Source organism: Microplitis demolitor, chromosome 5 (assembly GCF_026212275.2).
Source record: "Microplitis demolitor isolate Queensland-Clemson2020A chromosome 5, iyMicDemo2.1a, whole genome shotgun sequence".
NCBI lineage: Eukaryota > Metazoa > Arthropoda > Insecta > Hymenoptera > Braconidae > Microplitis > Microplitis demolitor.
Genome location: NC_068549.1, coordinates 832,598 through 854,791, shown reverse-complemented (window position 1 = coordinate 854,791; position 22,194 = coordinate 832,598). Strand labels below are relative to the sequence as shown.

The 22,194-nt window shown below is 32.0% G+C and overlaps 7 protein-coding genes across 11 annotated transcripts; 1 reads left to right on the top strand and 6 right to left on the bottom strand.

The window, feature by feature from the left end:
• The first annotated feature begins 437 nt into the window (after positions 1–437).
• Positions 438–12,895, top strand: LOC103569222 (protein Mpv17). 3 transcript variants are annotated; one of them, XM_053739195.1, is made up of 5 exons: positions 438–735; positions 803–918; positions 981–1,202; positions 1,285–1,380; positions 12,809–12,895. In XM_053739195.1, exons 1-5 carry the CDS (start codon positions 663–665, stop codon positions 12,848–12,850), a joined length of 549 nt encoding a protein of 182 aa, XP_053595170.1. In that variant the 5' UTR covers positions 438–662; the 3' UTR covers positions 12,851–12,895. The 3 variants fall into 3 exon arrangements, with proteins under 3 accessions (XP_053595170.1, XP_053595169.1, XP_008544625.1); XM_053739194.1 differs by lacking the exon at positions 12,809–12,895 and adding an exon at positions 8,160–8,245; XM_008546403.2 differs by lacking the exon at positions 12,809–12,895 and having other exon boundaries at positions 1,285–1,530.
• LOC103569223 (glutamate--cysteine ligase) lies at positions 1,424–4,536 on the bottom strand. Its single transcript, XM_008546406.3, has 6 exons — positions 3,946–4,536; positions 3,414–3,523; positions 3,154–3,339; positions 2,903–3,075; positions 2,606–2,823; positions 1,424–2,543 (listed from the first exon to the last, which is right to left on the bottom strand). The coding sequence occupies exons 1-6, from the start codon at positions 4,093–4,095 to the stop codon at positions 1,521–1,523; spliced, it is 1,860 nt and encodes a 619-aa protein (XP_008544628.3). The 5' UTR covers positions 4,096–4,536; the 3' UTR covers positions 1,424–1,520.
• On the bottom strand, positions 4,663–7,093 carry LOC103569224 (glutamate--cysteine ligase). The gene is made up of 6 exons (XM_053739193.1): positions 6,971–7,093; positions 6,799–6,908; positions 6,548–6,733; positions 6,293–6,465; positions 6,003–6,220; positions 4,663–5,940 (listed from the first exon to the last, which is right to left on the bottom strand). Exons 1-6 carry the CDS (start codon positions 7,064–7,066, stop codon positions 4,918–4,920), a joined length of 1,806 nt encoding a protein of 601 aa, XP_053595168.1. The 5' UTR covers positions 7,067–7,093; the 3' UTR covers positions 4,663–4,917.
• On the bottom strand, positions 8,094–12,896 carry LOC103569225 (glutamate--cysteine ligase catalytic subunit). 3 transcript variants are annotated; one of them, XM_008546409.2, is made up of 8 exons: positions 12,848–12,896; positions 12,512–12,751; positions 10,724–10,833; positions 10,458–10,643; positions 10,208–10,380; positions 9,920–10,137; positions 9,429–9,797; positions 8,094–9,367 (listed from the first exon to the last, which is right to left on the bottom strand). In XM_008546409.2, exons 2-8 carry the CDS (start codon positions 12,659–12,661, stop codon positions 8,672–8,674), a joined length of 1,902 nt encoding a protein of 633 aa, XP_008544631.1. In that variant the 5' UTR covers positions 12,662–12,751; positions 12,848–12,896; the 3' UTR covers positions 8,094–8,671. The 3 variants fall into 3 exon arrangements, with proteins under 3 accessions (XP_008544631.1, XP_008544630.1, XP_053595167.1); XM_008546408.3 differs by having other exon boundaries at positions 12,512–12,893; XM_053739192.1 differs by lacking the exons at positions 12,512–12,751; positions 12,848–12,896 and adding an exon at positions 11,511–11,601.
• A 553-nt stretch (positions 12,897–13,449) lies between these two features.
• LOC103569221 (60S acidic ribosomal protein P0) lies at positions 13,450–15,331 on the bottom strand. The gene is made up of 5 exons (XM_008546402.1): positions 15,248–15,331; positions 14,705–14,798; positions 14,203–14,613; positions 13,784–14,128; positions 13,450–13,702 (listed from the first exon to the last, which is right to left on the bottom strand). The coding sequence occupies exons 2-5, from the start codon at positions 14,756–14,758 to the stop codon at positions 13,562–13,564; spliced, it is 951 nt and encodes a 316-aa protein (XP_008544624.1). The 5' UTR covers positions 14,759–14,798; positions 15,248–15,331; the 3' UTR covers positions 13,450–13,561.
• Positions 15,332–15,493: 162 nt separating this feature from the next.
• Positions 15,494–17,464, bottom strand: LOC103569220 (serine palmitoyltransferase 1). The gene is made up of 2 exons (XM_008546401.2): positions 16,481–17,464; positions 15,494–16,385 (listed from the first exon to the last, which is right to left on the bottom strand). The coding sequence occupies exons 1-2, from the start codon at positions 17,382–17,384 to the stop codon at positions 15,883–15,885; spliced, it is 1,407 nt and encodes a 468-aa protein (XP_008544623.1). The 5' UTR covers positions 17,385–17,464; the 3' UTR covers positions 15,494–15,882.
• Positions 17,465–20,064: 2,600 nt separating this feature from the next.
• On the bottom strand, positions 20,065–21,002 carry LOC103569219 (uncharacterized). The gene is made up of 4 exons (XM_008546399.3): positions 20,853–21,002; positions 20,633–20,758; positions 20,450–20,558; positions 20,065–20,373 (listed from the first exon to the last, which is right to left on the bottom strand). The coding sequence occupies exons 1-4, from the start codon at positions 20,901–20,903 to the stop codon at positions 20,198–20,200; spliced, it is 462 nt and encodes a 153-aa protein (XP_008544621.1). The 5' UTR covers positions 20,904–21,002; the 3' UTR covers positions 20,065–20,197.
• Between the last annotated feature and the right edge of the window lie 1,192 nt (positions 21,003–22,194).

Genomic DNA, 22,194 nt, shown 5'->3' with positions numbered 1-22,194 from the left:
TGGGGAAATAGCAGTTAAGTGACGTTTTTTAGCTGCAATACACTTGGAGCAATTTAATTCAAATCTCCAAGTGTATTAGGACACCCTTCTGCACATTATTTTTCCACCAAGGTTTGTTCAAACACTCAAGTGTTTTTTTTTTTAAATATTTTTTTGTCATATTCTTCATTTTATTTTAATCTAAGAGTTTTAATTTGTCTCCAATTGTTAATAATTTATTTTTCAAATATTTAAATTTACCGCGCAAGTAATAATAATAATTAATTAATTAACTACTTTTTCTTTGTAATTTTTTTTACTTGAAAATAGTTTTAGCGCCACCACTGGCAGCCATTTTGTTAATTTGGCGCTAGCGGGAATTTTTAAAACGCGCGCTCCGCGTCACGTGTCGTTTAAATCTGAAAAAAAAAAAAAAAAGTCTAGACAAAAGAAAAAAAATACTGAGAGAAATGTCAGAATTGTGCCGGTTTATTACCAGTGTAATAAATAATTTCAGTTTAATTATAAAAATAATATGAGACATTATTTAAACTTATCAATCGTTTTTGATAAATAAATAATTGTTTGCGTCCTCCTAAAATTAATTAACAAACACTTGATAGCACAGTATCTGCTAACCAAGTTAACCTTCAAGTTGAGTGATAAATAAAAATAAAAAAAAAATGAGTGGGTTTTTTAAATTATATAAACAATTTTTGAATAAATATCCGCTGGGATTACAAGCTATACAGGCTGGTAAGTCTTAAATTAACATAAGAAATTTTATTTATCGATTAATTATCTAACTTATATTTTTTTTTAGGAGCATTGATGGCTACTGGTGATCAATTAGCACAAAATTTAGTTGAAAAACGCAACTTTAATGAGTTAGATTTTGTGCGAACTGCAAAATTTTATGCAGTTGGTTTTTTTATCGGTGTAAGTTGATAATCACTAATTGATGATTAAAAATTCAAAGTTAATTAAATTTATTGATCTAGGGTCCAGCAACGAGAACTTGGTATGGAGTTCTTGATAAATATATCGGATCAAAGGGAAAAATTGTTGCGTTAAAAAAAGTTGCTTGTGATCAAGTATTGTTTGCGCCGGCATTTATTGTCGTTTTGCTCACGTCTATTGGACTGATGCAGGGAAAAGATATTGGAGGAATAAAAACAAAATTGACTAATGAGTACAAAGATATTCTTATAAATAATTATAAGGTAATGAAACAATGAAAAATACAAGAAAAGACGAATATTTTTATTGATTCAGTTGCATAGAATTGATGATTTTCTTTTTTAGTTATGGCCGATGGTACAGCTGGTGAACTTCACGTTTGTTCCTCTGCACTATCAAGTATTGTTTGTGCAATCAGTTGCTGTTTTCTGGAATACTTACGTATCCTTTAGAACCAATAGAGATGCGTTAAAACCAAAGGCGATAGTGTAGCTAATAAGTTGTATAATTAATTGTGTATATAAGTATTACTTTTATAAAATAATTTTATAAGTAATGGGTTATTTCTGAGATATATTTATTTAGGGCATTTTTGGGAGTAAGTGAGAGCCAAATAAGTCTGGACATGGTTGATGACCATGAGCGATTTGGTCGATTGACTTCAGCAGATCGTAATTAATATGCTCGGAAACTACTGCGTCTTGTTTGTAGTCCGGGTGATTGATTATTTGTTTCCGCATCCAAGCTGCGTCGGTTAAAAGTTTACCGGAGGCACGTCCACTAAAGAGATTCAAAAATTGTTGGATTGTATTGCGAGTTTCAGTGTCAACATTACAGCTGTCAATGTAAGAATTTATCAAGGGTATGATACCGACAAAGTGGCCTTGCTTTCCATTTATTATTTCATTTAGTGTGAACTCCCCGTACTCTTGATCAATCGGCTGGTTTGTTGCATGGGACGTGATGTCTTTGCGGAACCACAATTTTTCCCTATTTACGGCGTCACGTTTCTGTGCTCTCATCATATTTTCTTCAACTTTACTCAGTGGTATCAAAGTATTCAAGTTGAAGTGGACGATAACCTTTGCCAGTAAAATGATAAAACAGACTGCCGCAGCATTCTCAAAGTCTGTAATTTGAATATCCATTGGCCGGAACTCAACTCGCCAGCCAATATCCGAATTAGCCGGTGGTGGTTTGAATCTCATCGATCTCCATATCGACCCTTGAATATTTTCAAAACAATCTGTTTGTGTTTCATCGTCTACATATATCTGAGTTGACAAGATTGTTATAGGGTCTTTTGTAAATAGATGAGCAATATGTTGCGCGAGAGCTTTGTCAACTCCATTATCCATCAGTACTTTCAACAATCCATCATCATACTCCAGTGGGAGATCGTTGTATCTCTGACCCTCTTCGCTGAGATACCACTCAACTGGTCCGTTTCTCCCAGTTCTTGTTAACCTCTCACCGTCTTTCAGAGGCTCAAGACCTCGTTCTCCTCGCGTTCTGTCATCTACCGAGTCTTTAGTAGCAATCCATCTGCTATCAACATCCACAAGATAGCCACGGAACACAGGAACTGCTGCTGTCAACGCAACCTATCACATAAATAAATAAATTTCTCATCTATTCTATCAAAATATTGTGTCTGGATATTTACCATAACCGGAGTAAATGTAGTAAGTTGATCATACAACACCCGTGCTTGTGTGATATCGCGGCCTAGTAATGTCACTTGCAAACAACAGCAGCCCATGCCAAACCCAGTTGTGTCTAGATACACATGGTCATCTTTTGCTAGACTCTGACCTTCTCCATTGTCGCCTAAAGCTGCTAAATCTTCTCTGAACGGTTTCGGTACATTTTTATCTCTGTAAACTAACAATCAAATTCTTTTTTATAGTCTTCTATAAAAGAACTCGAGCTACTGATGAAAAAAATCATTAGCTTGACTTACTGGGTATATTAATTTCCTGCTTTCCCCCGCGACGTAATTGTGCATGATATGATATCGCATGCCACCTTTTGTGACCTTGGTAAAGACTTTCATCCGGAAGAAATAAACTCCTAGTCGCTCCAGTGTGAGGAGTCGGCTTAGCGGCAGGTTCACTAAAATTAGGACAGCCCAATCTACGAAATAGAAATTCTAAATAAATTTTCAGAATTCAAAACTTATTTATCGTCACACATTTTAATAATTACGCTTGCCTTGGAAATGCAGTGACTGTTACAAGACTTTCACCAGGGTTTAAAACTTTCTTCGCTTCAATTCTCCGGCTCCGCATATTTGGCTCCACTTTATTAAACTCCTCCAATGATCCGCCGAAAGGTTTTCCAGGCGTTGACTCGATCTGATAAGAATTCATTTCTGGTCTCCACAAACATTCTACTGACCTGCGAAATAAAATAAACTCAATAAATTTATTTAATTGACCATAAATGATACCAATATCACGTTAAATATTTACGTAGGGTCTTCAAGCTCTTTTTGCATCAGCTTTGGCAATAGTTTGTGGGATATCAACAAAGTCTTGGCCGTTTTTTTCTCATCGTTGAACTTTACAATCGTATACTCAATCTAGAGCACAGAAAAAAATAATTTTATTTAAATTTAAAACAACAATCAAGTTGATAAATTATCAAATCAGAAACATTATGCAATATCACGATCCGCTATAGAAAATATTTCCTACATCTGTGGATTAAATGTATTTCTATCATCAATTTTCATGTTCAAGAAGGGTCTGTAGTAATTTTTGTCCAAGTTTTTCTCTCAAACAAAAACTCTCATCGCAAAAATTAAAAAACGTTTATTTGTTGAAGAGGAAAACATGGGCAAAGTTTCCATTCACTGCCCAAGTGCAACAAGGGCAGTATAGTTTGTTGACTTGATCGTGATAGAGGAAAAAGTTCAGACCCCTCTCAAGTGAAATTAATTTGTGTTTCGCTTCTGCATAGTGTGTGCTCGTATGACAATTAAATAAATCAACTAATTCCTACCTCATCGCCCCATTTAAAATCATCATCTCGCCGATCCTTGTACTTTTTGTATAAATTAACAAACTGAATAATACCGTGCTCGCGTACATATTTTGCAATAGTTTTTATCTCCTCCCATGTCAGAACTTTACCTTCAGCAAGTTGACCCATACTTTTTAGTTTTTTTGCCTTAGTTATAAATAGCAGCCGATTAACTTGCAGTGTCTACTGATACACTGATAGTGGTCTGTTGAGATAGATGACGATCCAGCAGCTTTAGATTATAAACTAAAACTGACTGTGCTGACGTTTTGTTATTGCATCGGCAATAAGTGACTGTCAGCTGGTGGTGGTAAAAATGCTTATTAAATTTTATTATGCGAAACAAATATTACATGATTTTTGATAACAAAATTTATTCATGTTGATGTACTACTTGAGTATTCAATAACCCGGCTAGAGTAATTTGCATGTTTTTTTGCCAACACAACATCTAGTTAAATTGTAAAAGAAATTTTACTGATGGGATTGAAAATTTTAAAATTGAAGACAAAGTGAATACTTGTAGGAAAACGATAAGTGATAATTGAAAAATGAGGGGTTTTATTTTTTGATTATTTATTAATTATATAAAATTTTTAGGTGAATTTAATATAGGATACTATAAGATTTTTGAGTTGAAGATCGAATGAATAGTTGAAATTTTATTTTGTTACGGCAGGGTTCATTTTTATTTAATCGAGAATGACGTATGTCAAGTGGTATTAAAAAATATGAAGAGTTGATTGATAAATTCTGAGAAACAATAGTAGAACTGAAAAATTATAAAAGATGGAATAGTGTCGGTATGAGATGAGTATAGGGTATGGATAGGTTATCTTTGCGTGCTTTTTTATATAAAAAAATGAACATTGCGTAACATTTTTGTTTCGATAAAATAGAAATATCAATCTCTTGTATGATTATATATGATTTCTTTTTTTTTAAAGTTGTTTAGAGTATTTTTGGGAGTAAGTGAGAGCCAAATAAGTCTGGACATGGTTGATAACCATGAGCGATTTGGTCGATTGACTTCAGCAGATCGTAATTAATATGCTCGGAAACTACTGCGTCTTGTTTGTAGTCCGGGTGATTGATTATTAGTTTCCGCATCCAAGCGGCGTCGGTTAAAAGTTTACCGGAGGCACGTCCACTAAAGAGATTCAAAAATTGTTGGATTGTATTGCGAGTTTCAGTGTCAACATTACAGCTGTCAATGTAAGAATTTATCAAGGGTATGATACCGACAAAGTGGCCTTGCTTTCCATTTATTATTTCATTTAGTGTGAACTCCCCGTACTCTTGATCAATCGGCTGATCTGTTGCATGAGATGTGATGTCTTTGCGGAACCACAATTTTTCCCTATTTACGGCGTCACGTTTCTGCGCTCTCATCATATTTTCTTCAACTTTACTCAGTGGTATCAAAGTATTCAAGTTGAAGTGGACGATAACCTTTGCCAGTAAAATGATAAAACAGACTGCCGCAGCATTCTCAAAGTCTGTAATTTGAATATCCATTGGCCGGAACTCAACTCGCCAGCCAATATCCGAATTAGCCGGTGGTGGTTTGAATCTCATCGATCTCCAGGTCGTTCCTTGAATACTTTCAAAACAATCTGATCGTTTTTCGTCGTCTATATAAACCTGAGTACTCAGAATGCATACGTAGTCTCTCGCAAACAGGTGAGCAATATGTTGAGCAAGAATTTTATCTACTCCATTCTCCATTATTAAATTCAGCCACTTTTCATCATACTCTAGTGGAAGATCATTGTATCTCTGACCTTGTTCGCTAAGATACCACTCAACCGCTCCATTCCTTCCACTTCTGTTGAGAATTTCGCCCTCCTTCAGAGGTCCAACCCCACGTTCTCCTGGTGTTCTCTCATCTACCGAGTCTTTATTAGCTATATATCTGTTATCAATATCCGTAAGATAACCACGGAACGCAGGAGCTGCTGCTGTCAAAGCGACCTATCATATAAATAAATAAATTTCTCATCTATCCTATCAAAGTACCGCATCTCGATACATACCATAACCGGACAAAATGCTGTCAGTTGGTCATACAATTCCCTTGCTTGTGTGATATCCTGCCCAAGCATCGTCACTTGTAAACAACAACTTCCCATTCCAAATCCCGTTGCATCCATGTAGACATGATCGTCTCTAGCTTCCTTCTGACTTTGTCCATCATCACCCAAAGCCGCCAAGTCTTCTCTAAACGGTTCCACTACATTTTTATCCCTATAAACTAGTAAATCTATTATCATAAATAATCTCATTACTTTCAGTCTTAATTATGATCATCAAAAAATAAACTAACTCGGGATATTAATTGAAATTTTTTCTCCTCGACGCAATCTCACATTTCTCGTTATAGCTTGCCACCGATCGTGACCCTGACATATAGCTTCGTCGGGAAGAAATAAACTAGTATTAATTCCTTCTCTCGGTGTCGGTTTCGCAGCCGGATAACAAAAATTACTGCACCCCAATCTGCAATGAAACCACAACCATCAATAAATATTCTCACTTTTTTCAACTGATTCATCACCAGCTGTCTCTGCATTCCTTTTACCTCGGGAACACAGTAATCGTCAAAAGACTTTCATCGGGCTTCAAAAATTCCCTCGCTTCAACTCTTCGTCTCAGCATATTCGACTCCACTTTATTAAACTCTTCCAATGATTCACCGTAAGGCTTTCCAGGCATTGACTCGATCTGATACGAACTGTACTCCAGTCTCCAAAGACACTCTGCCTTCCTGAAAAAAAAAAATAAATAAAGCTTCTCACTTTACCCAAAAACTTCTTACGAAATTACTCTTACTCAGGATCTTCAAGTTCTTTTTTATTGAGCTTCGGCATCAAATTATGCGAGTCAAATAACGCCTTGGCTGTTTTTTCCTCATCATCAAACTTCACAATCGAGTACTCAATCTAACTCATATTAATATTCATAATTATTACTATTATTTTATTTAAATAAATAAAATAAATACCTCATCTCCCCACTTGAAGTTATCGTCTCTCCTGTGTTTATGCTTTTTGTATAAATTCAAAAATTGTAATATCCCATGATGTCTTAAATATTCCATAACATTTTTCGTTTCTTCCCACGTCAAAGCTTTCCCGTCAGTAATTTGTCCCATTTTTTTACTTACTAATTATTCAAATAATTAACAATTTTCAAATAATCCTCGCAATTTTTATAAGAAATTGGCAAAAAAACTTTTAAAAGTTATTGGAAAAAATTTATAGATCTTCTGCATCCAAAGTTATACAATCACTGTCTCCATTTACCTCACGGTTTTTTATTCAGCTAACTTTAATTACAATAAAACAAAACCTACATAAACTTTTTAATTATTTTGATTACTAAAGTCTTGAAGGAATAAAAATTTTCAAAAATATAATGAAGGTAGTTTGGTCGGTAGGAAAAAAATAACTATAAGTAATTTATAAAATTCGATAATTTTTCCGCAACTTAATACTTGAAATTATTAATATCATTAGATTCATATTAATTTAATTACACCATATAAAGTAATCAACAATTGCTAATGAAAGCCTCTCTGCGCATAAATACTTCTTTGTTAAATTATCACTATGCATTAATAATAACAATAATTATTTTTTCATAATTTATTTGTTCTAGTAGACTTTGTAATTTAGAATTTTAATCTAATCATTATTAGTGTAATTATTATTTTTTTTAAATAACGTAAACATGAAAAATTTAATCTACTATTATTTATTACAAATGTTACAAAGTTTTTTTTATTTATTTAAAATATTTTTTATTGTGAAAAATTAGTCAGATTTTTTGCACCTGCGCTTAAGCAGGAAATGCAAAATTAATATTAATAATTTTGAATTCATTAATTTTTTTTACTGGACCAGAATCCAAGGGTTGAAAAAAATAAAATTTATATAATTTCTTCCTGCTATAAAATGAAATTTCTGTTACTCCAAAAAGATGGAAGTAAAAAAATAATTAAAAAGTAAAATTATTACTTCTAAATATTAATAGCCTACTGGACAATTAATGATGAAAAAAAAAATTATCTATATTTTTTATCAACTGAGTGAAAGGTTATCGAGTTAAATGAGGACAATATTAAATTAAGTATATAAATGTATTTATTCTTAAATATTTATTTTTTATACATATTTATATAAAAAAAAAAGTATGAAGTGTTTTCAATTCCGTCTACATATCCTGTTTCTCTTTGATATAAATAAAAAACAAAAATATTCAATTTTATAAAATAAACAAATCGATTTTTTGGGACTGTACATTATTTATAATGGCCCATTTTCTTAATCATCTTGACTAATAAAAAAAGTTCATACTTGATACAATGATTTATTTATCCATTAGGGAGGTATGAATTTTTTTATCATAAAATTTCAAAAATCCCATAAAATAATTCCGTAAATTTTTTTTTTATAAAAATCCATAAATTTCCTAAAAAATATAATCCAACAAATGTTTTTAAGTAAATATTTATCTATCAATTAATTAAGTAATCTATGTCTTTTTAAATTTTATTACTAAGAAACCTCAAAGAATAATTTTTTCATAAAAAAAAAAATTTCAAACTGACAGTAAAATAATTATTTTTACTGCCACTATAAAATAATGAAAAATGCAAAATTAAATATTATATTAATAATTAACACAAGTACTTAATAAATAATTATTTCTCAGCGTTAGCAATAGCGGCTGGAATAGTTTCAGTTGTTCTCGAAGTCGTGCAAAAACCCAACAACTCCGGACATGATTTAACGCCCTTTTGAATTTCGTAAGCGCTTTTTAAAATATCATAATTAATAGCCTCATTGACAACTGAGTCTTTTTTGTACTCGGGATGATTTACTACCTCTTTTCTTATCCACGCGGCAGTGGTCATCAGTTCACCTGACGCGCGTTTTCTTATCAGCTTCAAGTATCGCTGAACTGTGCAATGAGTATCCACGTCTACATTCATACTGTTCAAGTAACTGTTAATAAGCGGTATCAGTCCAACAAAGACACCGTCTTTACCATTTATTATCTCATTAACAGTAAACTCGCCGCACTCATCAACTTCCTGTGAATTATCTTTTCCATCCGCCGAGCCGATGTCTTTGCGGAACCAAAATTTTTGTTTGTTAACCGCGTCCCGCTTTTCCCCACGAGACATATTTTCAATTACTTTACTTATGGGCATCAGTAGATTTAAATTGTAGCTCAGGATCACACGTGACAGCAAGACAATGAAGCAAACGACTGCTGCGTTTTCAAAATCAGTCATTTGTACGTCGCAAGGACGAAATTCAACTCGCCAGCCGATTGATGAATTTGGCGGGGGTGGTTTGAAACGCATTGATCTCCAGTTTGTTGACTGTATATTCTAAAATAATTAAATAATTATTATCAGGCGTGGATTATAATAATAATTATTAAATGATTACCTCAAAGTGATCAGTATCGGTCTCATCATTCTGGTCCAGTTGCGTGGACATGAGACAAATACTGTCGCGAATAAATAAATGAGCGACGTGCTGCGCCAGGAGACGGTCAATCCCGTTGTCCATCAGCTGCTTGTATACCTCTTTGTCGTAGAGCAGTTGGGTGTCGTTGTACTTGTCACCCTGCTCGCTGAGATAAGACTCGACGGAGCCGTAACGCGAAGTTTTAATAACAAACTCGCCGTCTTTGAGTGGCTCAAGACCCCGCTCGCCTTTGGTGCGACAGTCGACGGAGTTTGAGACAACGAACCACCGGCTGTCGATGTCTGCGAGGTAGCCCCGGTACACTGGACTTGCAGCTGTCAGAGCCAACTGTTTGAACGTTGAACAAACATTTTTTTACCTAGTTTTAACATTATTAGATTTAACAAATAAAGTAAACGAAAATATTGCCGACAATCGTCAACTTTCGTTTCTGATTTATTTTTACAAACCATTATGGGACACAAGGGTGTCAATTGGTCGTATAGAGTACGCGCTTCTTGGATATTACTTGCTTGGAATGTCACTTGCAGACAGCAGCATCCCATACCGAACCCCATCGCGTCCATGTAAATGTGATCATCTTTAGCCACTTTTGCACTACGTCCGTCGTCTCCTAGAGCTGATAAATCTTCACGGAATGGTTTTGGAACATTTTCATCTTTGTAGACTGAAATATTTTAATAAATTAAAAAAAAATAATAATTAAGCTGAAATTTATTGTAAATTAAAACACTTACTGGGCACATTGATGATTACTTTTTCCCCACGACGCTGTCTAATGTTGGTAGCCAGTGTCTTGAAACGTGGATGACCTGGAAAAACAGCTTCATCGGGAAGAAATAGACTCCTTTGATACCCATCGTCGGGTGTAGGTTTCGCTGGTGGCTCAGTCGAATTAGGACAACCCAATCTGCCAACCAAACACTTTTCTCAACCCACGTACACAAATAAAAAAAAAAACCAAACCTTCCCAGTCTGGTAATTTACCTCAGGAAATTAGTGAACGTCATCAATACTTCTCCAGACTTGAGCTGTTCCTCAGCCTCCAGCCTCCGGTGTCTCATGTTGGCTTCCACGATATTAAAGTGAGCAAGCAAACCTCCGTAGGGCTGACCTGGAGTACCTTCAATCATATAAGCACCGAACTCTGGTCTCCACAAACATTTTACTCCGCTAAATAAAAATGATAATAATTCAAATAATTAATCACCCAGTAAATGAGTAGAATTTAAAAATAAAATAAATTAAAATACCTAGGGTTTGCCTGCTCCTTCTCATTGAGCTTCACCATAAGTTCATACGATCTCAGGCTCAACTTGGCCGTTTTTTTGTCATCGTCCAATTTAACTAGCATGTACTCGACCTTTGAAATAAAAAACACATTAATTTAAATATTGCTCAAGGCCATCAGTCATTAGAATAATTAACATCAATTGTACAAGAATTTTAATTTTAACTCTCTAAATATCAGCAATTATACATCCGAGTTTTTAAAACAACCGCGATATACCACTACGACATGACTCATCATTAAATCCTAGATTATTTTTTTAAATCAGTTATAGGATGTTTGGATAATGACTTTGCTTTTATGTTGCAGATAAAAACATTGTTACATAACTTATCGAATTTACATTGCTTTACATTATGAAATTACATATAATAGTCATTGTAATTAAATTTTTTATTACCCGAATACCTAGAAAAACTCAATTACTGACTGCTTGATTTTTTTTTATTATTTGACATGAAAGTGATTAACAAATTTGAATTACCATAAAATAATTTATATTTATTTAAATATATACATATAGATTGTCCATGGTGATAGAAATTTATAATTTCAAATTCATTATTATTTCAAAACAACTAAAGTATTAAATTGTTTTTTTTTTTAATTTGATGGGATGATTAGTTAATTAATTGAGTAATGATTTAGATAATTTTTAATGATACTGAAATCAGCTGAAGTCTAATTTTTAAATTCTTTTAAAAATAATTTACAAAAACAAAAAAAATATTTCAAAAATTTGCACCTACAGTATTTGTAATTTTCTACATATGCAAATTTTTAGTTTTTTTTTTTCTTTTAAATTTAGTTGTTGAATAGACTACTTATTATTTGAAAATATGAACAGAGTTTTTGGTATGACTGAAAAAATTTCAATTATCGTTGATTTCATTGTCATCACAAGTAAATATGATTGCAATCTATTACCAAGAATTCAAAATCAATATTACAGTAAATACTATATGAATATATATTTATATATTATTGTCATGTAAAAGCCGAAGAATTTATGAATACGCACGTCATACTTTATATTTTTCAAATGATTAAAATTATCCGAGTATTATCTCAATTGTTATTTTAATTACTCTGTGCTAGTTAATGCAATCTATTTTTTGCAACAATAATTTAATTCAAATATAGTCGAATATTTTACAAATCGGTAAATAACCTATTTATTGATAAGTTTTTTTTTATTTTATTCTACTCCAATATTTTTAAATTCGCGACAATAATAATAATTATTATTTAATTTTTGAATCAATCATTTCATAAACAATTTAAATTTATCCTTGAGTACATCGATTATTTATTAAATAATGCAGTAACTAGAAATTAACCGGCATCCAATAATTTTTATGAGTGTGAAATGTAGCAGACATCAAATTTAAAATTATAAATCAATAGAGTAAATAATTAATAAAATAAAATTTTTAAAAAATGCGCATTTAAAAAATTTTTAAATTAATAAGTGCATTTTTTAAAAAATTATTTACTCCATTTATCTACAATTTTAAATTTGTCTGTCTGCTACATTCGCACCCATAATTTTTTGATTTTTTTTAAATAAAAAATTGCACTTAGTTTTTTTTTCGTAATTAAAAAAAAAAATCCGAAAACTTTTCATTGTCTGTTAAATTCGGACCATAACTAAAATCCATTTTTTTTTTAATTGTCTAGTAGTTACTTTTTTTGACTAAAAAATTGTAGCAAGAATAAAAAAACTTTCTATTAAAAAAAAAGAAATTACCTCGTCGCCCCACTTAAGTACATCACCTTCTCTGTCCCTCAATTTTTTATATAAATTAATAAACTGTAATATTCCATGTTTTCTCACGTGCTGAGAAAGTTTTTTTGTTTCTTCCCAACTGAGTGGATGACCTTCAGTTAGCAAACCCATGGTTTTTATTTAAATATTTATTATTGATATTAATTATTATTTATTTATATAAATTTCAGTAAGACTAATTGTTACTTTATGTAAAAGAATCTACGAAAAAAAAAAAAAAAAAAATTTATTAGAATAAAATTCCTTATTAAATTATAGCGGAAAATTCAAAAATATAAACAACGAGTCACACTCAACTAAATCCAATAGTAAACTGTCGGATTGTGGTTCTGGTGTAAACTATCGACAACCATTTTTTACACACATGTATATTTTTATATACATATGAAAAATCCCATGATCACTTGCGATAAAATTACTACTTTATCGATAAGCTTGATATATTTTTTTTAATTATATATATATATATATATATATATATATATATATATATATATATATATTTACTTGGTATTCATAATTGATAACAATTACGGAAATGATAATGTCTTAATTGATAGTAAAAATTTCATAATTACGAAATTGTAATTTTTTTAATTAAAAAAAAAAGATCTGATAAGATAACACTTGATAAAGATTTTATTTAAAAATAAATTATCGGTGTAAATGTAGCGGAGATGAGACAATTTTTTAATTACATACAAAAAAATTGAACAATCAATTTGATAGAATAAAAAAAGGCATGTACTGATTTTTGAATTTTCTGAGTCTATTTTTTAATTTTTTTATTAAAAAAATTTATATTCCATTATTCTAAAATTTAAAAAATTGTCAGGTGCCTATCAACTGTACTGTCATAATAAATAAGAAATGGATCAAGGATTTAATTAATTAGACAATTTTTTTTTTTAATTGATGGTTTGATTTATTTGGACGTTGGTAAAAATCATTGGCAGCAAATTAATTGCGTACGGATGATCCGTAATCGATATTTTGTGTAAAATTATTGATTTAGTCAAAGAGACCGAAACCCATGTCGTCATCCTCGGATTCAGAATCTTCTTTCTTTTCTTCTTTTTTGTCAGCAGCTGGAGCAGCGGCGGCTGCTGTTGCAGCTGGAGCGGCAGCAACGGCGGCGAATTTGCTTGGATCCTAGATTTTAAAAAATGAGGATTAGTTGAGTAATTTAAATGCTCAAGACCAAAGCCTGGTGATTGTTGATAGTAAAAGTACCTTGATGAACTCTTTGATGGTCTGGGCTTGTTCAAACTCGACGTCAGTAACAGCAGCCAGAGCCAACAAGTTCTTGAATCCATTGACGATGCTATGAGGAGCACTGGCGACTGTTGGGTAGCCAACAGCCAAACAAACTGCTGCCAAGTTGGCAACTCCAGCCATGAATTTCTCTTTCAAATCTTCTGGCTTGATGTCTAAGATTTCTGGAGCGAAGATGGTGCCAGAGTCGTAAACCTGTTCGACCAAAAGACCGTACGAGAACGGAGAGATGTTCAACATGTTCAGAAGTGTTGCTTCTGAAGCTCCGACTTTGTCACCAGGTTTCAAGATGTGGACATCGTTCTAAAAAAATCATCAAAGTCAATATTCATCATCCAGGATTGAAATTCAGGGCCAACTGCTCGGTATAAACTTACGATGATTTCAATAGTACCCTTGGAAATCTTGGTGGGGATACTAAGAGCCTGGAAGAAAGAGGTCTTTTCTGGACCCAGACCGGTGTTTTGTGCCGGAATGATGACACTGAGTGGTGCGATCGCACCAGCACGAGCTGGAGCCCGTACTTTGTTCTCCACCAGCTTGTCACGAACCTCGACGAGGTCGCCACGGGTGAAAACGAACCCAACGTTACCGCGGATGTGTGGCAACAATTTTTCCAACGCCGCGTTGCGTTCAATATGACCACGGATGGCTTTACGCATCATGGTGTTCTTTCCCATGAGTACCACTGCGCTTCCACGCAGGGACATACGGATTTGCTGCATCTGCTTTGAACCAACATTGTCCGCGCCCACGATGAAACATTTTGGGTAATCGTCCAACAATTGCTGTAAAATTAAGTACACGTGATTAATTAGTCAGGATTATCATCAGCGTCAGGACCTAGAATATTCTTTCAAATTTGAAGGGGAAACTTACAATGAGTTTTAGGAAATAGTTTGATTTCCAGGATGCTTTGTCCTCCCTACCCATCTTGAAGTGAGAATAGGGATACCTTACGAGAATTTAAGGACTGAAAATAAATTAATTCAAATTATTAGTCATTATTTTAATTATTGTTATGATTAAATAATAATTAATTCAATTATTATTAAAGTTCAGACAGCACTTCAGCGCAATTTTCAACCAACGGTCGGACGTAAATGGGTTCTGCTATTTCTAGCGTTTACGTGGCTGATCGACCATTCAGACGCGTGAATTTATCATCATTACAATAATAATAATTAATTTTTTAAATTAAAATTAATTTTTTTGAAAACTAGTAGCAACTTTGGAAGCCACATGGCCACTTAACCTCAACGTCAAAACCGAGCAAAAAATAATTGATTTAATAAGAAAAAAAATTGTTGTTTCACTGATTAATTGTGCGGAAATATTTGAATTATTAATTAGTAATATTATTTATAATTTTTTAAACTAATTAATTAGGGATTGTTTGAAAAAATTAAATGTATGTCTTACCTCAGCAAAGTACACGGGCGTAATGGAAGAGGAAGCGGAAAAGCAGCCACGCGTTATTTTTTCAAGCTTCTAATTTTGAGCGCGCCGCGGCAGCACTGAATGCGCGCGCAATTTTGAACTGGCGGGAAAAATTTAAATGGGTGAAGACTTAAAATAATGTTGGGTAAATGACAAGATAAATATTTATATTTTTTTCAATTTACCTTCTATTATTAAGCAAAAAATGATACATTTATATATAATATATTACTTTGAATACATAAATTATAATGTCTATAAAAAATACTGGCGTGTAATTTTATTTGTGAATGTAGCAGACATCAAATTTAAAATTATCAATAGAGTAAATAATTAATACAATAAAATTTTTAAAAAATGCGCGTGTAGAAAATTTAAAAATCAATAACTGCATTTTTCATAAATATTTTTTCTTAATTATTTACTCTCTATATCGATCATTTTAAATTTGTCTGATGTCTGCTACATTCACACTCGTTAATTTTATTCTATTTAATTGATATGCAATTTTCTGATTGATAAATTGTTCGATTTTTTTTGTAACAAATTTGTCTATTGATTGGAACAAGCCCGAAATAATTTCAAGCTTTGTCAAGAGTTTATAAGAGTAAAAATAATTAATCTAAAATTTCTTTTGAACACTTTTCCAAAGTGTCAAAAATGAATTCAATGTCGTTACTGTCAAAATTACTTGATGCGCATAAACGCAAACTAGGACGAGGAAGTTGACGTTCAGCTTCCAAGTAAACCGGCGGTATCACCGCCAGATTATTATCAATACATCTGTCGCTGATTTGGCTGAGCAGCTTCTGCTCTTCAGCTCTAGCGAAAGTATTTTTCAGGAACAAGTGTTTCACCGGGGACTCTGGCAGTGCCGAGACCTCGAAATGCTTGAGCCTCTTCAGTTTTTCCTGGATCGCCAGACAATTGTCTTTGAGTTTTTCAAAGACTCCAGGATCCTCCTCCATTATGTCTAGAGACTTTATTGCTGCTGCTGTCAGCAACGGTGGCAGTGATGCTGAGAAACAGTAACCGAGTCCTGATAATCTCTGGTGCTCAATGACGAATGTCGAGCCAACGCAGAAGCCTCCAATTGAACCTATTGCCCATTCCAGTGAACCTGAAATTAAATAGATTTATTTTAATTACTCAGTAATTATTGAGTTTAATTTTTTCCAAGTCAAGTGCCAGGAAATTTTATCAGGAATAAATTACCCATAATCATATCAACTTCATGACGTGGAACTCCAAAATATTCAGTAACACCTTTACCAGTTTTTCCCAAAGTACCAAATGAAATGGATTCATCAACAAAAATACGTAATTTATATTTCCTGCAGAGTTTCACCAGCTCAGGAAGTGGACAAACGAGTCCAGTGTTGATGTAAATTCCCTCGACAATCAAAAATCTTCTTATTTTACTCGCCTTCTTGGTATCCTTCCTATCAACAGCCGCTTGTTCCATCAGCAGACGTTCCAAGTCCTCGACATCGTTGTGCTTGAAGTAACGTATCGGTGATCTTGAAGCATCTAGACCTTTCTGTATGGCGAAGTTGACTTTTTCATCTGCGAAAACAATGTCTTTGCGTTTGCAGTAAGCAGGAATTGCTGATGCTATCGTACTGAAGCCGTAGGAGTAGACAATGGCTTCTTCTGCCTCCATGAATTTAGCAAGACGTTCCTCCAGTTCGAGGTGTACGTCGACGGTACCGTAAAATCCCCGGGGACCGCATGAACCGACTCCATATTTTTGAACTGTCGCGGTCGCTTTTTCTTTAATACGTTCGTCACCCAGTAGACCTAGATAATTATGACTTCCTAAGTTAAGACAATCTTTACCGTCGACGATGATCCGCTTCCCGGACACTGATGATATCAGTCTAGTTTTCAGTGACGGGTGAGCCGGTGACTCTGCTATCAGAGGCTCCGGATGCCAGGTTGATAATTTTGCTTGGACTTCTTCGTCGGTTGGATGCTTTGATGAACTCGCGGCATTGAAACGACGTTTTGCAAACAACCAAATTAACCACAGCACCAAAAATGCACCGAGTAGAGTTTGATAGTGAGGAAAAATTCCAAAAATATCAATTGTTTCCAGTAAAATAAATTTCGCACTCATTATTATTGTTATTATTTATATTTAATTATTAATTAGTGATAGTTTTGATTGATTTGTAACCTTAAAAACTATGTGGCAAATTTTTGTATTTGCAATGCGCATACGCATGCGCGGAATCTATTTTTAGCGCGCATGCGATTAGAAAGAGCGCGTGATTTAAAAACTTTGAATTTCTAAAAATGATTAAAAGTAATGAAATTAAATTTTTTAAATAATTAATTTATTTTAATTGTTTTTATAAATAAGTATGCAGTTACAATTAATAAATAAAATGAAGTTTGACATTTTAATTAGTGATATTTTTTATAAATTAAAATTAAATGAAAATAAATATATTTACGTAATAATTAATTTAAATAATATTTTATAATTTGTATTAATTATTTAGAATTTTTTTCTTCTTTCTTTTTTCTTTCTGCTTCTTCTTTTATACGCTTGAACTCTTCTCCAATTTCAATAAGATCATCTGAAGTAAGAATCCGGACTTGGCCATTATCGACTAGCACAAAATATGGTTCCACGGGCCTAGGAAAACCATCAGGTTTGGGTTTGTTCTTCTCGGCTTCTCTGTCATTTTTGATAGCATTCGCGAGCTCAATAATTTGGTCATCAGAAATTGGGTATTGAACACCGTCAATTAGTAGGTAGATACCCTTTTCCTCGGGTGTCACTGGCCGTTCGGTAACGGAAGTCGAATTTTTTTTATGGTTTTTCAGTTTGTCGGCTAATTTATCTTGTCCTCTTTTGACAACATCCAGTAACACATTATTGACAGCTTTTGGTATGACTGTTATTATTTTGTATCCGAGTGAGCCCATTTTTTTGGCGAAATCTAAACTGCCGTCAACGACATTATCAGCGATATTCCAACCACCTTGTATTACATTTCCTACAGTTTTTACTCCACCCAATACAATATTGCTGCTATAATGAATAGCGTGCTTTGTATTATCCACTACCTGTTAACAAAAGAACAAAAATTATACTCATTATTAATAATGTTCAAAAATTAGGCGCGAATATTTAAAAATTTATTTGAAAATTTAAATTTTTTAAAAATTTATAAAACTCGGAAAAAAATATTTTGATCAGTGGAAATCAAATTTTAGAATTCTATGAAATTTATATAGATCTCGAAAGAATGATCAAAGTTTACAAATTCAAAATGTTTCATTTTAAAAGAAATTTCGCGGTCTTATTAAAAAATATCCGAACAAAATTAAATCTCTGTAGATCTAATCAGACCTCATTGATCTACATTATTTTTTCCGGTAAATATTTAATTTAATTTGAAATCCTTATAGACCTAATGTCAAAATAATTATAAATATATAAATAAATTAATTACAGTGCCAGCAAAATTTGATAATCCTCCTTTTTTATGCGCAGTAGTCGAAGTAGTAACAGGAGTAGGAGTTGAAGATTTCTGTTAAAAAAAAAAAATATAAAATAATTAATAAAAAATATTTCCACATATAAAATGATTTAAAAAATAATTACCGCATCGTTCAATAGTTTCACTATTTCTGGAATAGTTATTTCATGTTTCTCACAATTTACCTAAAATATAATTTTTTAATTAAATATGCACATAAAAATTACAAAAAAAAAAAAAAAAAGTTATGGGTAATACGGAAAATTTTTAAAAATTACCTGGCTCAATGCACAGACAAAGAGAGTGATGAAAAAAATTCTAATAAGCATTTTGCTTTAATTAAAATCAACAGAAAATAAACTCAGGTTTTTCGATCGTGAACAGAGTGTCCAGGTAAAGATCCAACTGGGACTGACGGTGAAAATAAAATTTCCTCGGGTTTTTATATCAAGAAGTTGCAGGGAAAATATATGTTTTTTTTTTTATCTGAGAGAGCATAAAAGTACATGGGATTATCATTTGAACAAACTTCTAAGGTACTCAGCTATAACTTAGGCTCGTTGTTTCTTAATAAGTACACATCTGTGTTAATTTATAACGTGGATCATATCAGAGTTGGGTACATCCGAGAAATTGATAGATAAAAAACCAGAATTTTGTGAGCATCCTAATGCCCCAAATGGGTTTTTAGGGTCAATGGACTGATAATCTCTTAAGATTATTTATGTATAATGAATTATTGCTTAAGTGGGTTATATTTTTTTTATTTTAAACCCTATCTAGTAAAGATAGTATACTTTTATTATATATACAAGAATATAGTTTTTTATTTTTAATTAAATATTCACTATTTAAATTAATTTATTCAATAATTAATTAATTACTAATCTTCCAAAAGTCTGCTAAAACAATTTTTAAACACGGCACTAAACTGTAGAGACACTGAGGAAAAAAAAGTCAATAGCAAAAAATGTATTTTTTTCTTTTCTTTAAAGAAAAAACAAATTTCTAATTTCTATATGATTTAAAAAATTTGACTTAAATAAAATAAAGTGACCTTCAAAAAATCGAAAAAAATTTTTTTTTATATTTTTAATATTTGAGTTTGTGTTAAAGATCAAAATTTGAGTAAGAAATATGATTTGTAATTTAATTTTAAAAAAAGCGCCAAAAGTAAATTTCAAAAATAAATGACTAATTACAAAATAAACTCAATTTTATTATTTAATTATCAGGGCTTATATTGTGGACATTTACAGGTGACCTTAAGATTAAAATTAAAAAATTACTAAAGTAATAAAAAAATTAAATTTTTTTTTAATTATTTATTTTAGGTAAAATAATTTTTACATCTGGTTAGAAAAAATTAGTTACAAATATTAAACAAAAATTTCGCAGAATAAAATTCAGCAAATCGTTGATTAAAAAATTACAAGTTTTATTTATTCTCGTTGCAAAATCCAGGGACGACAACTCCTCGCTTGCATAAAACCATAAGTTCTCCAATGTCCGCCGCCGTAAGACGGCCGTTCCAATTTGGATTCGGGAACATTTTTGGATCGACAGCTTCTACATCTTTAAGGTAATCGAGACCATCAAGTTCCGTGTTTATTGCTATGGAAAAAGAAAAAAACGCAATTTAACATTAACCAACTTCTCAAAATATATAAAAAAAAAATTCACCACGAACCTGGATTTGAATTCGGACGTTGAGGGTTTCCTATACCCCCGAATTGTCTGAAGCTATTAAATAATCCTCCGATATTATTTCTCCATGCATTTCTGAATGAATTAGTAATCTATTCAACAAAGGAAACACATAAATTATTTATTAAACAATGTAAAAATAATGTATAAAAAAACCATAAATTACTCCATCAAAAATATCGGCCAGTCTGTATCTGATGCTGCCGCTGGCTCTAAAGAGACGTCCAAGTATGCTTGGCGTTTTTTCTTCTACCTCATTACCATTACTATCACTTATAATTCTACAATTTACCTACAAACAAAAAAACATATATTTATATATATATATATATATATATATATATTTTATTATTGACATATAAAACATTAATCAAATTTAAATTTACTTGAGAAAATGCACAAATGAAGAGAACAACGCACAGTAATTTTACAAACATTGTGTTTAAATAATTAATTAATTTTTTACAAAATAGTACAAGTGATAAATTGAACGATCAGAATTTGAAATGATACTTGAGTTATCGTCGTTCTTTTATAAATGGTACAAGGGGATTTAAAAATAGGCATATCTACCTTTTTCCTTATTACCTAAAAAAAAAAAAAAAAAATAGACGAGGAAGTGGCAAGTAATTGTATAGAAATATTGTATGTGATACAGAAATCGTATTTTTTTCCGTATAAATGTAAACAAACTATAATTACTTGCCCAATAATTACTTACCTACGGATTAAGATTATCAAGATGAAACAAAAGCAAACAAAGGTCTTGGTATCAACTCTTATTATAAAATTATTGTTAATTACTGAGAAAAAAAAATACTCAACAGTTTCCTTATCATAAAAAATTATTTAAGGTGTTTGCTTTGCTGTAACTGTAATAATTGTGGTTGTAAAGAAAAATTAACGATTAAATAAATTTTTATTTCTTAAAAAAAAAATTACAGTAAACTTTTTTTTTCACATTAATTTTAAAAATAAAAAATGGGTAACGGGAGATTGGGATTTAGTTGGTGACTATTGATGGAGCACCCGCGAGTAGTGATAATAAATTATTAGAAACAGGTTCGACGGAACCGTCTTCATAAACAACGACCATTTGTTTTACTTGTTTGCCCGAGCTTGGTAAGTTCGTCTCTTTATTTGTAATCAAATTTTCAAGAGTCTTCAGACTGACATTAGCCAAGTCTATTGCAGTTTTAGGTGCAGCTCTTCCGGTCAAATAACTCAACAACGCAGCGTTTTTGGCAGCTTCCAGACTGTTTTCAAAGGCATCGTCGCTTCTTTTTATGCCCTCAGCAGCTGTCTCTCCTATTTGTCTGACATTAGATAGGACTGAGCCAGCTCCGGCTCCCAGCAAACCTCCGAATTGACCGAATGCCTGAAAATTTCATTAAAAAAAAATTGAGTAATTATTTAATTACTTAATTATCAAAAATAAATTTGTAAGTTACATCATCAATTCTATCAGCTGCGTTCATTTTCAAATCTGCTCCATAACGGAAAATATTTCCAAGTATACTTCGGTCTTCTTCTTTAATTTCTTCACCGTTCACTTTATTATTTGTCTAATAAAATAAATGAATTATAATTATGAGTAGAAATTAATTTTTAAAATAATAAAGAAAAAATTGTTGTTTAAAATTCCGAAGTTTAAATTTAAAATGGCCTCCCTTTTATTTTTAATTAATATAAAATAAAAAATTAATTACCTGACTTATTACACAGACT

Excerpts from the sequence above, each read along its gene's own strand:
- LOC103569225 (XM_008546409.2), bottom strand. The coding sequence starts at position 12,661 with ATGGGTTTGCTAACTGAAGGTCATCCACTCAGTTGGGAAGAAACAAAA. Across the intron at positions 10,138-10,207 it reads AGTAATCATCAATGTGCCCA|TCTACAAAGATGAAAATGTT; the intron begins GTAAGTGTTTTA and ends AAAATATTTCAG. Across the intron at positions 9,368-9,428 it reads CCGATACTGATCACTTTGAG|AATATACAGTCAACAAACTG; the intron begins GTAATCATTTAA and ends TAATTATTTTAG.
- LOC103569221 (XM_008546402.1), bottom strand. The coding sequence starts at position 14,758 with ATGGGTAGGGAGGACAAAGCATCCTGGAAATCAAACTATTTCCTAAAA. Across the intron at positions 14,614-14,704 it reads ACTATTTCCTAAAACTCATT|CAATTGTTGGACGATTACCC; the intron begins GTAAGTTTCCCC and ends TTAATTTTACAG. Across the intron at positions 13,703-13,783 it reads CCATCAAAGAGTTCATCAAG|GATCCAAGCAAATTCGCCGC; the intron begins GTACTTTTACTA and ends TTTAAAATCTAG.
- LOC103569223 (XM_008546406.3), bottom strand. The coding sequence starts at position 4,095 with ATGGGTCAACTTGCTGAAGGTAAAGTTCTGACATGGGAGGAGATAAAA. Across the intron at positions 3,076-3,153 it reads ACAGTCACTGCATTTCCAAG|ATTGGGCTGTCCTAATTTTA; the intron begins GCAAGCGTAATT and ends TCTATTTCGTAG. Across the intron at positions 2,824-2,902 it reads GCAGGAAATTAATATACCCA|TTTACAGAGATAAAAATGTA; the intron begins GTAAGTCAAGCT and ends TTTGATTGTTAG.
- LOC103569219 (XM_008546399.3), bottom strand. The coding sequence starts at position 20,903 with ATGTTTGTAAAATTACTGTGCGTTGTTCTCTTCATTTGTGCATTTTCT. Across the intron at positions 20,559-20,632 it reads TGGCCGATATTTTTGATGGA|ATTACTAATTCATTCAGAAA; the intron begins GTAATTTATGGT and ends TTTGTTGAATAG. Across the intron at positions 20,374-20,449 it reads ACGTCCGAATTCAAATCCAG|CAATAAACACGGAACTTGAT; the intron begins GTTCGTGGTGAA and ends CTTTTTCCATAG.
- LOC103569220 (XM_008546401.2), bottom strand. The coding sequence starts at position 17,384 with ATGAGTGCGAAATTTATTTTACTGGAAACAATTGATATTTTTGGAATT. Across the intron at positions 16,386-16,480 it reads TGAAGTTGATATGATTATGG|GTTCACTGGAATGGGCAATA; the intron begins GTAATTTATTCC and ends ATTTAATTTCAG.
- LOC103569222 (XM_008546403.2), top strand. The coding sequence starts at position 663 with ATGAGTGGGTTTTTTAAATTATATAAACAATTTTTGAATAAATATCCG. Across the intron at positions 736-802 it reads ATTACAAGCTATACAGGCTG|GAGCATTGATGGCTACTGGT; the intron begins GTAAGTCTTAAA and ends ATTTTTTTTTAG. Across the intron at positions 1,203-1,284 it reads TTCTTATAAATAATTATAAG|TTATGGCCGATGGTACAGCT; the intron begins GTAATGAAACAA and ends TTTCTTTTTTAG.
- LOC103569224 (XM_053739193.1), bottom strand. The coding sequence starts at position 7,066 with ATGGAATATTTAAGACATCATGGGATATTACAATTTTTGAATTTATAC. Across the intron at positions 6,221-6,292 it reads AATTTCAATTAATATCCCGA|TTTATAGGGATAAAAATGTA; the intron begins GTTAGTTTATTT and ends TAGATTTACTAG. Across the intron at positions 5,941-6,002 it reads CAGCATTTTGTCCGGTTATG|GTCGCTTTGACAGCAGCAGC; the intron begins GTATGTATCGAG and ends TTTATATGATAG.